At 37.2% G+C, this 14,895-nt stretch overlaps 1 protein-coding gene across 4 annotated transcripts; it reads right to left on the bottom strand.

Moving 5' to 3' along the window:
• Window positions 1–2,005: 2,005 nt before the first annotated feature.
• Window positions 2,006–14,663, bottom strand: LOC122667148 (soluble inorganic pyrophosphatase 4). 4 transcript variants are annotated; one of them, XM_043863371.1, is made up of 9 exons: window positions 14,658–14,663; window positions 6,107–6,251; window positions 5,885–5,913; window positions 4,704–4,769; window positions 4,514–4,621; window positions 3,213–3,278; window positions 3,013–3,133; window positions 2,815–2,896; window positions 2,006–2,163 (listed from the first exon to the last, which is right to left on the bottom strand). In XM_043863371.1, the coding sequence occupies exons 2-9, from the start codon at window positions 6,240–6,242 to the stop codon at window positions 2,121–2,123; spliced, it is 651 nt and encodes a 216-aa protein (XP_043719306.1). In that variant the 5' UTR covers window positions 6,243–6,251; window positions 14,658–14,663; the 3' UTR covers window positions 2,006–2,120. The 4 variants fall into 4 exon arrangements, with proteins under 4 accessions (XP_043719306.1, XP_043719297.1, XP_043719314.1 ...); XM_043863362.1 differs by lacking the exon at window positions 14,658–14,663 and adding an exon at window positions 8,802–9,042; XM_043863379.1 differs by lacking the exon at window positions 14,658–14,663 and adding an exon at window positions 8,631–8,652 and having other exon boundaries at window positions 6,107–6,190.
• Window positions 14,664–14,895: the final 232 nt, after the last annotated feature.

Raw genomic sequence — 14,895 nt, 5'->3', positions numbered from 1 at the left:
ATTTCTTAAATCGAATCGATTGACACCCTTATATAGTAGAATAGAGTAGGAGGAAGACCTATACAAAAAAAAACAAAAAAAAAACATTAGTGTTTAGTCAAGTCTCACATGTTGATTCTACCCGGAAAAAAAAAAAGTATCATACGCTGATTCCTAATTAGGGTTTCAAGAATTAGGATAGAATTCTGCCCGACTCCTAACCAAAATTTTAATCTATAAAAAAAAAAAACCAAAATTTTAAGAAATCAGGATAGAAGCGTTCGATCCCGATTTCAACTGATAAACTAGAGTTAAGGTATGTTTTCACAGATCCTGATCGATTCTGATTCATGATCTGATTGGAGAATTAGAATTGGTTGGGACCGATCTGAATCCGCTTCAATCTTTGATTCTAATTGAACAATGCACCTGATCTCTGATTCCTATTTGTAAAATCCTTGATCTTGATTATATTATTAAAAGATGGGTTGCATGATACTTGGCTTCTCTACAGTTGCACATGGTCGACACTCACCAATTAAACCATCTCTCTCTGTCGAATAGATTTTTGGCAATTTGCAATGGCTTTACCCATTTCCATGTTACTAATTTTCAATTCCAATATCGTACCAAAAAAATTAAAAAATATTCCAATTCCAATACATTTTGGCAACTTTTGACTAGTGCGCATTTAAGAAAGTGGGTACACAGATGATGCGTAGGCCCTTCACTCTTCACTTGGAAATTTAGGTTTTGGCTGTATTTGATAATTCCATCTGTGCTCTTCACATTGGTTGAGCAAGCTCCCATTGTGAGGAAGGTGCTCACTAGATCATCACTCAGATCAAGTAATGGAAGCTAGTAAGGCTTCAAGAAGGGGAAGCCAATATGAATTTGTATTTACTATCTTATTATTCATTTTTTATTTATTGTCATACACTTGACATCATGTTTTGCAACATTGATTTTATTTAAATTGAATTAACAAGATTACCCTTTCATTCTAACTCAACAAACTATAACTTGTAAGGATAAATAAAAAACAGTGAAACTTCACCCTTCATAGTAACGACTAGAAGGATCCTTATTTGTATATGTAGGAATTTTAGAGTTATTTGAGTGTTTGAAACTTTGAATACTTGGACCGTTAAGAAACTGAAACTAGATCGTCCCATTATTAAACAAAACTGAATCTTAATTTTGAGATCGTTAACTTTAATAAATAGGTCGATTCTGAGATTGATCCCTCAAAACCAAAATCAATAAGGACCTGTCCTGATTATCAAGAAACATCTTGTTTGACACCCTTACTTGAAGTTCCCAGCTTCCCCCAGCTTCTTTTGCAAGTGCGGAAAGCTGGGAACTTAAAAGCAAAGCCGCTTTCTTTTCATCCCTTTTTTTTTTCCCCACCTTTGATGGTCTAACGAATTGTGATGAACTCGAGGACAACGTTTGCCCTCTGATCTATCACAAATAATAAGGGTAGAATCATACAAAACGCCAAATGTGTTTTATCAGGTGACTTGCATTAAGGAAAGTCCGGCAATACTATACAACGAGGGCTTCCTCATTGTTATGCCTTTCCAGTAATCTCATCAATGTTAGGTGTTCCCCACTAACCAGATACAGTTAATATTTTGATTGTATTGTGTCTCTCCTGGCTCTGTGTAGCTGAATGAAGGGAAATATGCAGAAATTCAAAAGTGCCCTTCACTGTTCCCAGTCTTATCCAAGTGCAATGGTGGCCATTGGCTGAAAGAGATTCCTCTTCAGTGTGGGTGAAGGAAAACTCAGTCCGACAATTGTATCAGAAGACCAATTAATGGAAGGTGACAAAAATCACAAGTTCTGGTCCAACTAGACCAAAAGAAAAGAAAAAAAAAAGCCACGAATTTTCCACTGCTATGACAACATACAGTACTACTTTTACACTTCTTTTCCTCTTCTGAAATCGAAATGTATGGAAAAATACACAAAATGAATAGAAGAGTGGTAAAAGACCATTCCTCATAGAAAATAATATAAGCACATGTTTTGTTACACCAAACGGTGCGAATACAAGGTATAGAAATTATTTCACAAGAACATACTATGAGTACCAGGACAAAGAACTTCAGAATCAACAATCCCTGCCAACCATCCTATCTCCTCAGGTTCTCCACGATGTAGGACGCATACAGATTCCTTAGAAACAATAGAAACAAAAATAGTAAGTACGTGAAATCAGAGACGATCACTACCAGACGAGATCATGTAAATTCAGAGCTAATTTTAGTCAATTTACTAGTCAAACCATGAAGATATATCAAATTGTAGATTATCTATATGTTTTCCAGTCATGCAGTCCATTAAATAAAAGCATAGCTCAAAAATGCTTTTTGATTAAATGATCCTGTGCTCTCATTATTCACCCACGTCCAAAAAAAAAAAGGTCGTACCCAGTGCACAAGGCTCCCGCGTTTAGCAGGGTGTGGGGAGGGTCTAATGTGCACAGCCTTACCCCTGTTTCCAGAGAGGCTGTTTCCAGGACATGAACCTGTGACCAAGCGTTCAGCAAGTGAGCACTTGACCAACGCGCCAAACACAACCTTCAATGATCAGTAAATCACAAGCAAATGTTAAAATTTATAGACCATCTATTAGAATTCATGATTCTCATTTTTTATTATAATTATGATTATAGATGGTATTTAAGGTCTCATATTCTTTGGCAATGACTTAAAGAGGCAGAATTCAAGGAGAACATGGAAGAGTCCATTCAATGAACTCATTATCCTGTTAGTGCATGTTTGTAATATACATGCACAACAATGAGCTACGGAAGAGAGTCCTTACATGGAATGCTTGATAGCTTCATAAGCAGCCGTGGCAGGCAGAAACTCATCCACTGCAACTTCCTTGTTTTCATTTTTCTTGTCTGATTCCCATTTGTTAAGAAGAAACATGCAAAATTTACTTTATCCTTTGCTTACATACAGAGATAAAGGTCTACCATCCATGACTAATATATAATCAAAGATGTACTAAGGATACAGTCTTCAAAAAAACGCCTGATTTCAGCCAATCGATGAGGTGGGAGCTCCTTGATATCAGTGTAGTGACGGTACTCAGGATCATCAGCACAAACAGCAATTATTTTGTCATCTTTCTCTCCCTGTACTTGTTGGTGTCAGTTTACTTGAAAGTTAATATTGAAGCCCAAAAAACCATGTTTGCCGAGGGGAAACCTATACCTGATCAATCATAGGCATGAGGCCTATGGCTTTAGCTCGAAGAAAGCATCCAGGAAGAACTGGTTCCTGTAAATGTTTGCAACGAAATGAAGAACCATTGAACCCAAGTTGTAGCTATGAAATTTATCTAGGCAGCAAAGAATTAAAATAGGCACATAGGAACGCTTATACACTTCCAAATGCAGATATTAAAAGTTTAAAACCTACCTGAACCTTAGTGCTAACAAAAACAATAGAACCATAAAGATAAAAAGAACCAACCCCCCCCCCCCCCCACCCCAGTGTACGTGCTGAAGAAAAATTAGAATTTTATGCAAACCACATGTAGCCATTGGGAAATGTTTCCCAAACAATTGAGAATTGAGGATTTCTAATAGGTAGAAATGAGTACAGTCCTAATGTCCTAAATGTGAGAAGATTGGCCCCAAAAGAGAAGATAGTTCTTATGAAAGAAATGCTGAGTAAAATGGAGAATGAAACGCATTCAAACAAAAACCTAAATGGCATATATTAATATGCATAGATATACTTAGTGACAGAGGTGATTTGAGTGGCAGTATTGTTAATTATGCTGCTGGGTCCCTTGGACCTTGGGACGTATGTGATGAACTTGGAAGATAGTGTTCTAGGCATGCTTTATTGACTGTTGCAGCATCTAGAAAATTGAGGAGAGGTTGCTCGTACCCGTAGCAGGGTTAGAAAGCGTTTACAGTCAGAACCACAACACTTCTAACGAAATCTACATCACCTGCACCTCATTCATAACTCTGACAACACTAGGGACTAGCTAGAGAGACTTTTTTTTTTTTTTTTTGGAGTAAGGATGAAAAGGCAACTGATGCTGTGGGAAAACATGAGTGGCCCAAAACAGATGGGTATTTTATAGGTTTCTTCAAATCTTGTTGTGATACATTTTAAACTTCATTTCTTATGAGGGGGCATATGAAGTTTATGACTGCTGGCCTCAACAAATCTGAGCAAGAAGATAAAATTTCTTCAAATTCCTTTCCCCTATATTAGACCATATCTTGGAACCTATCATCACTAAGACCCCATCTGGTTTGAAGTGAAGCAATATAAAATTTTCAGAGGCAAACAGATGCCCCTTGAGATTACTGAAGCATGGCCCACAAATCAATTTGGCAAAGATTGAAATGAAATGAGTTGGGAAAATACACACAAAAAAGGGTAGTTAGCAACACCACATGCCTCTAAGGCCAGCTACTGTGCATTATCTACATGTCAATGGTGTATATAATAATGTAAATCAGCAATTTGAGACGGAAATATGAATAGGATACCTGCATGATGATGAGAACATCCATTGGGTCACTATCCTCACAGAGAGTACGTGGGATGAATCCATAGTTGTGGGGGTACACAACTGATGAATACAGTACGCGGTCAACCTGCATATAAAGTGCCAGCTAATAAGCTTCTATGAATAGGAGAGATTAAATACGAAGTGACAACAATAGGTTTTCATGATACCATGATGAGTCCAGTTTTCTTATCCAGTTCATATTTGACCTTACTCCCTTTTCCTATCTCCACAACCTGCAGGAATTAGCAATATATTGTTAAAACCTAAGAAACAACATGCTGCATTTCTGCCTTTTGATTTATGACAACAAAAAGATAACAGTTTCTATTTTTCATTTTTCTTATTTTTATTTGAAAACAGGTAGCCATGTTTGGAAAAATTCTGCCATGTACGTCAGCCTCTCATGGTGATGCCAAGCACTTGCCCCATTGAAACCATGTCTATTTTAGAGATCACTGGGACCTTGATGAGTCTCAAGGAGGCTGCTGCCAGGAAAATTTCACATTCGAAGGTGCAGTTAGACTGTTGGCAACAAACTTCCCCTGAAAGAAAGATTATTGACAGTTGGAAAATCATTCTCTTCTTTCATGAAATCAAAGACCTTAAGCTTCATGACCTCCCTTTTGATTTCATATATCAAGATCCAACATGGCCGCTGAATTTTAATGTTAACTTCTCAATTCTGAAAAAATTGTATTCGTTAATAAGCCAAACATCTGCACACACACAGGCTGTTTAAGAGGACCTAGGGTTTGGAATTTAGAGAATATAGTTGAATCCTTTTAGTCAAAGACATTTTCTGTTTTCAGAATAATTCTCTGCTTTCAAAATTCAAAAGAAAGGTAAATTTTCAATTTTTTTTTGGCTTTTTGATATAATTCTTACTTTCTTATTTTAGTTTCCTTTGGTATGCAAATGTTATTTCCAGATCCAAAAACAAATTCTACTTCTAAAGCAGAAATTTTTTATCCAAGCACCACCAAAATGAGCTTAATCCGGCATCTCAGCTTCAAAGGTATCCAATGTAAAAGAGTTCCAGCTCAACCACTAAAAAGCCAATTATAATATGACATACAGCAGAGGACTGCATTCTTTAACCATTTATTTAAAAATTATATGTATATGCATACCAAGTGCTTTTTGAAGGAGGGGGTTCCCTACACTGCCCAAGTGCAGTTTCAGGCGAATGAAACCCCCTTTGGAATATGACAATAGGGGGAGGGACATTTATGAAATATCACCCCTCACATGAACAGTGATATGTGAGGGGGTGTGCAATTTTATTTTTGAGCTGGTGTTGCGCACAACTTTTACCCGCTTTTTGAACCATAAAGTTTAGAATTCTTACACAGTTGAAAACCACAGGAGCTCCAGGTCCTGCATCCAGAAATACAAATTGAAGAACAGATTCTGTCATTACGTTGCAAGAAGTTTGAAAGATTTTACCAATAAATATCCAATATCTGGTTGCTTGAAAGTGCACAATATTTGTAATAATAAAAAAGGTTATCAAGAACTAATTCATAAGCAAGTCCAACAAGTAACACGGTTCACATAAATATTTCAATACCTATCTCAAGATCATGCCAAGGGTGAGCTGCAACCGATCTCCGTGACAAGGATGAAAGTATTCTTTCATTTAGAGGTGGATGTGCTGATTGTTTCAAGGTAGAAGCTTCATTTGGAGTCTCAATAGGTGGAGTCATAGCTGCAAGCTGAAAATGCACACAATGATACATCAAAGGTTGTTCACCAGAAAATCTTAAAACAGTAATTTATTAGGCCATGAGTGGCAAGTGATTCCATCAAGATATGCAAAAAAAAGAAAAAGAAAAGAGATTCCATTAGATTCCCAAAAGCAGCAAATAATATAACCATCAGGAGTAGAAATTATAAATAAAAAGCACCATTGATTTAGAAATCACAAAGGACAGGAAAGAAACATAGACCACAAGCTTCTAAGGAGGTTAATACAAGTTCTTTACGTCAATTGTCTGCCACTAAAGAGAAATCATTACAGTAACGAAAACTACATTCAGTGCTTACCACCACTCAAACTGTCCTGGTGGAGAAAAGAGAGTGGCATGACTCATTCAAGGATTCAAGTGGGTGTACAAGTGATTACAGAACTAAAACAAGCAATAGTTTCAAGCAATGTCAGCTAACTTCATTTCAGTTTTGTCTCAATGTTGAAGAATTCAAAAACATACATATCTGTGCTGTAGCGATCAACATGTAGTTTTAGTTCAAATCAACAAGCAGTGTCAGCTGACATCATAGCGATTAGTTGTTACCTTTTGTTCTTTACAGATGGGATGGATTTGTTAGCCACAAGTCCATTAAAGGCATGTGATGGCTCGGGAATCTAACATTTAAAAAACATATGTGGAAGTTGAAAAGAGTTTTGAATGTTCATCACCTTACAATTCCAAATATAGATAAAAATGGAGTGGCTAAGACTGATGGGACAAAAATACCCCATGTAACCACTTCTAAATTCTCAGTGCAATCATCAGTAAAAGAGGGAATTGAATGTGATGTTTCCACAGAACGAAAGATGAGTGAATGGAGTGAAAGGATGCTTCTATAGTGTTGAGCGACTGGTATTAGAATCGATGACTAAATAAATTAAGAGTATAGGACAGCTACAAGACCAACAATGCAAGATAACATTGAGTGCAGCTAAGATGAAGAAGGAGATGCATGACCAGGAAGAGCAGGAGATGAATGCATTACAGGTAATTTTGGTAGGAGACAAGAAGAGGGAAAAAGTCCATTAAGATGGTCAAACAAAGTGCAAAGGAGATGTACTATAGAAGAGGAGTATATTTTGCAAGTTAGTGGTGTAAAAAGGATGATGGCGGCCAAAAAAAATATGGACTTCGGTTGAAGTCGTAAAAAATACACTGAGTTCTCATAGGTTAACAGAAGATATGGCCCTCATAGAGCAGAGTTGCAAAATACAACTCTTATAGCAAGCCCGAAGTAGTACGATAAGGCTCTGATGAGTTGAATTAAGCTAAATTGGCACAATTCAGATCTCTGTAGTGGAGAAGGCTCTATAAAATTATGGGTATCTTTGTAAGACATTAAGATCAACTTGTAGAACAACATGATTCATTAGTGCATTATCCACTAAAAATAGGTACTCTCCTGAAATCACTCACTACTAGTAGCTCATGGTATTCCAAGAGCCCCCAGGGAAGGAAGTCTATGAACTCAGCCATGGAGTTCTGATGATTCCATGATTAGAAATCTTGTTAAAATGTCTTGGCCCAGCTTCTTTGGTCATTGTAACATTTCCATACCCTTGTTTCCATATGTCATCTAAGCAACAGCTAGGGAGTTTAGCTAATGGATCTCCTGCATCTCTTTTTGAGCTGCAATAGTTACAGGCATATCCAATATGTGACTTCAATATCTGAAACAGTAATTTAGGGGTAAAAATGTGAGCTCTCTCTCTGTGTACTCTTAGATCTACTAGACAAATAGCAACTGACACAAATCAGCCATGAATACTGAATGCTTGAGCATCAGATGTTCAGCAATACTTAAATATCAAACTAGGCACACAAAACAAAAACGATGATTGAACGGTAGTATATTTTCAAAATGAAATAATATCACCATGGACGGAGTGGAAATTTAGAGACTTCAAACCAAGCCAACAAAAGAGAGAACACGCTATTAAACTTTAGTTTCTTTTCTCTTTTACGTAAGAAAGCTGGCCTACCCCTGGCCTAGCCGCCTAGTTCCATGATACTAAGGTAAGAGTAAGACCCGACCTATGCAGTTTACTCGCTATCTGTTTCTACTTTGGAGGAAAAAAGAATCTGCGCTGGATATCAGATAAGATGCAATTAAGTTTTAGATCGTAGATCCAAGGAAGTAAAATGCAAAACGCATGCCAAGTGCGAGAACTGCCTATCTGCTTTAGTAACTAACCCCATGAGAAAAAAACATAACAAATGGCTTGAAACTGCAGTGTTTACGGCCTTAACGACGATTCTGAAAAACAAAAAGGGGAAAAGATGAAAAAAAGAACATTGAAACAAGAAATAGTAGCATCGAACACAAAATTTAAGAGATAAAACATTGCATCATTCACACAAAACAGAGCAATCAGATCCATAGACGAAACAACCAGCTCAAATGGATTCACAAAGTCAAGTTAAAACAACACAAAAGCGACGAATCAGAGCTCAAAAGAGACACCTGAAACCCTAGAAATGATCACCAGCAACATTTGTGAATCCGAAATATACCTGTATCAATCAACACCTCAGAAAAGAGAGGAAAGTCTCTGGTTATTCCGACAAATCTCTAATGGGAATGGGAATATTTCTGATTAAGGAAACTCAAAGAAGATAGTGAGAGAAACAATAGAAAAAGAAGAAGCGAGATCGAAATCCTAAGAAACGCACTTAAGTAGAGAAAGCTGTGCCGCGTCTTCCCGCTTCTTTCCCTATTCCGGTTTAAAGTCGTTTTCTACTTCTTCAGAATGGCACGGTAGATTCCGTAGATTCTGAAACTTAATATTAACGTGATTCCAGTTCAGCTGTCATAAACGTGGGATGATGTAATTGGGCCGCAAAGACTGGAATGGAACCCACAAGAACTCCTAACGGTCGTACCCGTTATGTCGGTCATGCATCCTGGTGGATCCAACGGCAAGGGTTCTCCCATTCTCCTTCCCCTGCCTCTTACATTTCATGAATTCATGCCTCGGCGTGGACCAGGTGAGCATGATTAAACTTTCAACGAGAGTTATGTTATAGCGTGTGTGAGCCCACATAATAGATACCGATCTGACGGTCAAAAATGCTTCTCAACCAAATGAGTAAATGAATCAGATCTCCTTAGATAAGATGGATGGTGAATAGAGGGAAGAGCATAGATGTTACACTGTGAGGATTTTCATTACAAATTTGCTCTTGGAGCTAATAACGTGGAAGCAAGGTCTGCCCTAAAGGCATTATTCCGCGAATGAAAGGATATGTTGGTTATATTCTTTTCTCTCTCTCTCCTCTGTGATATTTCCTTCTCTTTGACTCTTTGGGATTTTGAGGGTATTATTCTTTTTCCTTTTGCACGTAAAGGATCGATTAGAAAAAGACTGACTAGAAGCTGAAAATAACGCTCACCACCCGATGTGGATGGACATTTTTGTCTTGTAATGTACAAGAAAACCTAACAGTCTTCGATGATTGCACTGTTCGATGTTTGGACCAGATCTTTTCTAAGGTTTCTCTGCTCCTTAACAAATCCACTTCCAAGGGCTCACGGCCAAACAAATAAAAAGCATTATTTTGGATTCTTAATAAATGGAATCTTATAGGCAGAGGGATTACACAGGGCCCCCTTTATTTTAGAATCACACATAATTTAGAGGAGGGGAAGAATTTTGATAGATGTTGATTCGAATGTACTAAATTAATATTTTAAGCTCTAAATCAAGGGTCGAATCTAATCTCAATTTGGATCGTTGGAATACTTCGTATCAATAGATATTCGGTATATCAATATCGATTCGATCTAAGATCTCTTATCGGATTTTAAAAATTAAAAATAAGAATTTGAATATTGAAATCAGGCTTTGAAGATCTGAATGAACTCTAAAACCCTAGAATTGACTGTTTTAGAGTATCTGGATCAGGATTGATCAATTTGAATCCAACCAATACAATTATAATTTTTAAAACCATGGTATATATGGGGACAATATCATTAAATTGTGTACTCACTATTGACTTGACGTATAAAATATTAATATAAACTAACAACGTGAAGATGTTTTTCCTTTTTCATTATTCTCATCTTCAAATATTTTATCGCTATTGGATACCATTTTCTGGCGTTGATATACTTTTTTTCTCCGACGGACAAAGGTTTTTGGCACCGACAACAACAATTTTTGCCGTATGGGTTTATGATTTGATCATTCTATTGGTCTTTCACAAAAATCGGGGGGGAAAAAAAAAACTGTTTGGTCTCAATTATTTGGCCTGTCCAGCACTGAACACGTCTCCTTGTACCAGCTGTCTAACTTCTTCAGAGAAAAGTTGTGTTTGCCACATCGTGCAAGCAGCGCATGGTTACTTAATAAACTCAAATTATAATAAATATAGACTCATGAACATATTCTTTTTTAAATCTCCTTTATATTCAATAAAATTTCGGCATTAAAAAAATAAAGATGGAAATATTCACACTACATGATGTGAATGTCGACAACATAGCTACTTAATTTGAGCATTTGATAAATCAAATTGTCACACATCAATCAGGTGAGGACACGTGGCAAAGGGATCGCTTAATCCCATATTGCCTCGATCATAGAGTCGATTCGACGAACAGATCGACCACGGTATAAGGATCGACAGGGATGACCCGATCTTGGGACCAAGATCCTCTGTAGTATCGGCGGGGCAGCGGTGCACATCCGATGGCATAGCAGAGGCCACGTGGCACACATGGCTTCTGCTGTGCCGTTGGATGTGCACCGCCACCCCCACCGGGTACTGCAAATGATTTTAATTCCCGACCTTGAGGGTCGGCTCACATTGCATGGCTTGTGGCGTAGAGGAACGAGGCAGGATGGACCAAGATCAGAAAGGAAGCGGCAAAGTATAACCTGACCTTACAGGTCGAACACCAAACAATTAGACTTCACCATCCATCGAGGCCGAACCGTGAGGTCGACCTCCTAGATCACTCAGAATGCTAAGAGCGAGGATCTGAGCATCCAGACTTTCCACAAGGATCGCCCTCCAAAACATTCGAGCTGACCCTCACATGTCGGCCTCCAGCCCCAGGTGACGACAAATCGACTTGATCGTCGACTTAACTACCAACTAATCTTGCACCTAGATACGCGGGCCGCCAACTCAGCAAACCTAGTCACTTGCCCGATAAGTAAGCGGCCCAACGTCGTGATCTAATTAAAGAAAGATTCTTTCCAAAGGGGAATCTTATTCCAAAAAGGAATCCACACCGGATCTCTTACCAAAATCAAAACACCAGCCAAATTGGGACTCTCCATAATTGCCTCAACCTCTACTCCAGACTATAAATATCCAAGTATGACCCAGGTAAAGGGATCGATTCATTCTTCACTCTAGCAGTCTATCTACTATGAAAGAGTCTGATTAAGGTATCAGAGAGTCCCTTGCCTGTCGAATCCGACTCTCCCTTACTAGATTGTTCTTCTGTGCAGGTCATTTTTGGAAGAGCAGTCGAACGATTTCTTACCGCAACAGAGCACATGCCGGATATAGCCAATGGAAGGAAAAAAAGAAAGAATAGGCTTTCAACCATTTCTATTAATTTTTAAAAGAAACTAAAATAATGATTTTACATAACTTTGGTAAAAGGCTTACATCCTGGGTGTCCAAACATATGACCAACCGATACAATTATTCAAATGCACCAAACTTATACTGCTAACCTAAAGAATCATATAAATATTTTTGGTCGGCTTTCCAATTCATTAATTCTAGATTTATGATTGTGCATCCATCTTAAAACTATATACATTTGGTGAATAGATCTTAAAACTATATACATTGGGTGAATGGGTCACATCCTTGTGTCCAAACATGTAACCAATACCATTTTTCAAATGTTGCAAAACTTATAATACTGGCATAGACTACACACCTAAATAATTTTTTTGGGTACAACGATTGTGGATTTATTGTTGCGTTTTTGTGAGGGTTTAGAAAAATCGTCTGAATCGAAATCGGCCGAGGTTAAGCTTGATATTGATTGTTGACTGTTGTCGATCTAAATCGATCAATCCATGAAGGGTTTTTAGGGTTTAGGCCAATTCCGATCGATTCTAGTTAATGGAATCAAAATCAGCCGAGACCAATCCTGTTGAAAGTTGGTTTCATCTTCCTTTGTATGTGAAGGTGTGAGATTGAGTTTTTCAGTTTCTTTTTCATATAATAAAATGGGAAAAAGAACGTTGCTTCGCTGTGTGGCATCTGTGCTCAGACAAAAGAGCGTGTAAAATTACCACCACATCCCTTGTAAAAATAAAAAAAAATCTCATTAATATTGGTGATCCTGCACGTTTTCCTGACCCTCACGTTGGCACAGTGGCTATATGACCAGGGAATGATTTCTTCCCCTAATAAAAAATATATTTTTTCTTGAGATAATATGTCATGCTTAGCCTGCGCCATCTCTTTTTCTCTCTCACCTCTTTCTGAAATTGACCTTTCTGCCCCTATGATTGAATCAATAAAAGGGCATTGATTGACTCTCGCATGCCCATGTAGCCTCTACTGCCAGACAGTATACTTTTTTTTTTTTTCTTTTTCTTTTTCTTTTCTAACAAAGTAAAAGATGTGTATTGAATTATTGATAGGGTTCATGGTACCATGGTTAATAAAGAAGAGATAATAGTGACCAAAATAGGAAATAATACTTGATTAAACAACTTTACATGGTTCAGTCAATAACATTGCTTAGTCCAAGAAAAAGAAAATTCGTTTAAAGAACTTTAGTCCTATGCTATATATACGGAAATGTTACAAAATGCCTTCTAGAAGAGCTGCAGAAGTCGGCGTGGGAAGTTGGTAGAAACTCGGAGCATACTAATCAAATCCCACATGCTCATGGGTGACTCGGGCAACACAGCTTAAAAGACTTTTAAAACCTTAAAAAAGAATAAGAAGATAGTAAACCTTTGAATTCCTATGCAATGAATCTCATCAAAGCTTCTCGAACTAATCCTTTTTGATTTCGACTAGTCTACGTCTTGAATCTTATATGATTATTCTTCAATTGGGAAAAGAATGTTGTCTAGTCGTATGGATCTGCACCTAGACATAGTAGTCTGTCCAATTACCATCCTGTCCCATGTAAAATCAAAATTTCCATCTATAATGATGCCTCTGCATATGTTCTTATTGATCCCCCACATTAATGCAAGACTACATGATTAAGTAGCAATTTTTTACCTTTTTTCAAATGTTACGATGACTCTAAAGAGACCAGGATAACTTACCTAAATGGTTATGTTTCACATGGTTTGGTGATATGATTAAGCAACGATCTTATACTGCATTAAATGACTTTTGAAATAAAATAAGGAGCAATTAAAAAAAAATTACAACTTTTTAATTGACCACTTTGGTGACAACAAATTGCACCCAATATATGAATTCTACAAAAATATAAGAGAGCTTTCACTGGGCCAAACCGCATGTCCATCTACTTACAAGACTGGATTCGGATTTCAAATCCAAGGATAGGCTAACTTTAGGTTGGGCCAGCATTACTCTTTATTAAAGTCTTCAACACATATAGCTTGCATGTGTAATTCTGGGAATTGCTTTCTCTTATACTTAATCTTTTTCAAAATAAATTGCTACCCATTGCCTCTTGTCATGACTCAACTTGGTCTGTCTTTATCAATCCTGCTCATAGGATTGGTTGTAATTGAAGTGGTGGCAATGTTCGTCTGGGCTGATATGGGTTCAGTTTCGATTAGTGGAAATCTCTTAGCCGAAAAAATATTACACATTTACTTGATTACATCTAAAAGTTTTTTAGAATGGATGGAGTTTCCCTCCATCCATGGTGATTAGATGTGAGAGGACGAGAATGGGTATCGAGAGGGTATTTTTAAACATATTAAAAATTTATGAGGGATTTGTGAACCCTAAAATGGTGGGTGAACCGTCCTCTATAGATGGAGGAAAACTTTGTCCTTTTAGAATTGATCCTATATTAAGATACCCAAAACTGAAACCAGATCCAAACATATTATCTAAAAATAAAATTAAAAACTGAAATGTTTCTTACATGTATTTAAAATAAATAAAAATAAAAATTGGAGTTCATGACATTTGAGCTTCTTACGAGAACGGAGGACATGAGGGGGGACGGGCGATATTTCAATCGAAATATCCTATCTATAATCAGTGGTAACCAAAGATCCATAGTACCAACCGTTAATATATATACCTCTCAAACCCTCCACATCCTCTTCAGGGTGTGGTGCTATTTGTTCACCTTTTTTTTTAAAAAAAAAATAAAATTTGTTTAATGCTTATAAATATCTATTTTGACTAAATCAATATATTGTTTAAGGGAAAATTTTCCTTCACCTGTTTCATCCACAAATCGAAGGTCATCGATTAATACGATCCTTATATTTTGAAGGTCCAAAGTATCTTTCACTACTCTCTAACACTCATCAAAGAACAATGATGGCCAATAGTGAAAAAATTCCTCCTTCACCGTTGTTTACGGGAAATTTAATCTATTTTTTATTAGGATTGACGGATTGTAGTTTGAAGCATGGCTTGCAATAAGTCCATGCACTACATATTTTACTTCTATGTT

The sequence above is a fragment of the Telopea speciosissima genome, chromosome 1 (genome assembly GCF_018873765.1).
Source record: "Telopea speciosissima isolate NSW1024214 ecotype Mountain lineage chromosome 1, Tspe_v1, whole genome shotgun sequence".
In the NCBI taxonomy this organism is placed as follows: domain Eukaryota; kingdom Viridiplantae; phylum Streptophyta; class Magnoliopsida; order Proteales; family Proteaceae; genus Telopea; species Telopea speciosissima.
This window is presented reverse-complemented; position numbering and strand designations above follow the sequence as displayed.

Coding starts and splice junctions, on each gene's coding strand:
- LOC122667148 (XM_043863371.1), bottom strand. CDS start 6,242: ATGACTCCACCTATTGAGACTCCAAATGAAGCTTCTACCTTGAAACAA. Junction 5,914..6,106: donor TTGGCATGATCTTGAGATAG/GTATTGAAATAT, acceptor TTCTGGATGCAG/GACCTGGAGCTCCTGTGGTT. Junction 2,164..2,814: donor GAAGCTATCAAGCATTCCAT/GTAAGGACTCTC, acceptor ATTGTTTCTAAG/GAATCTGTATGCGTCCTACA.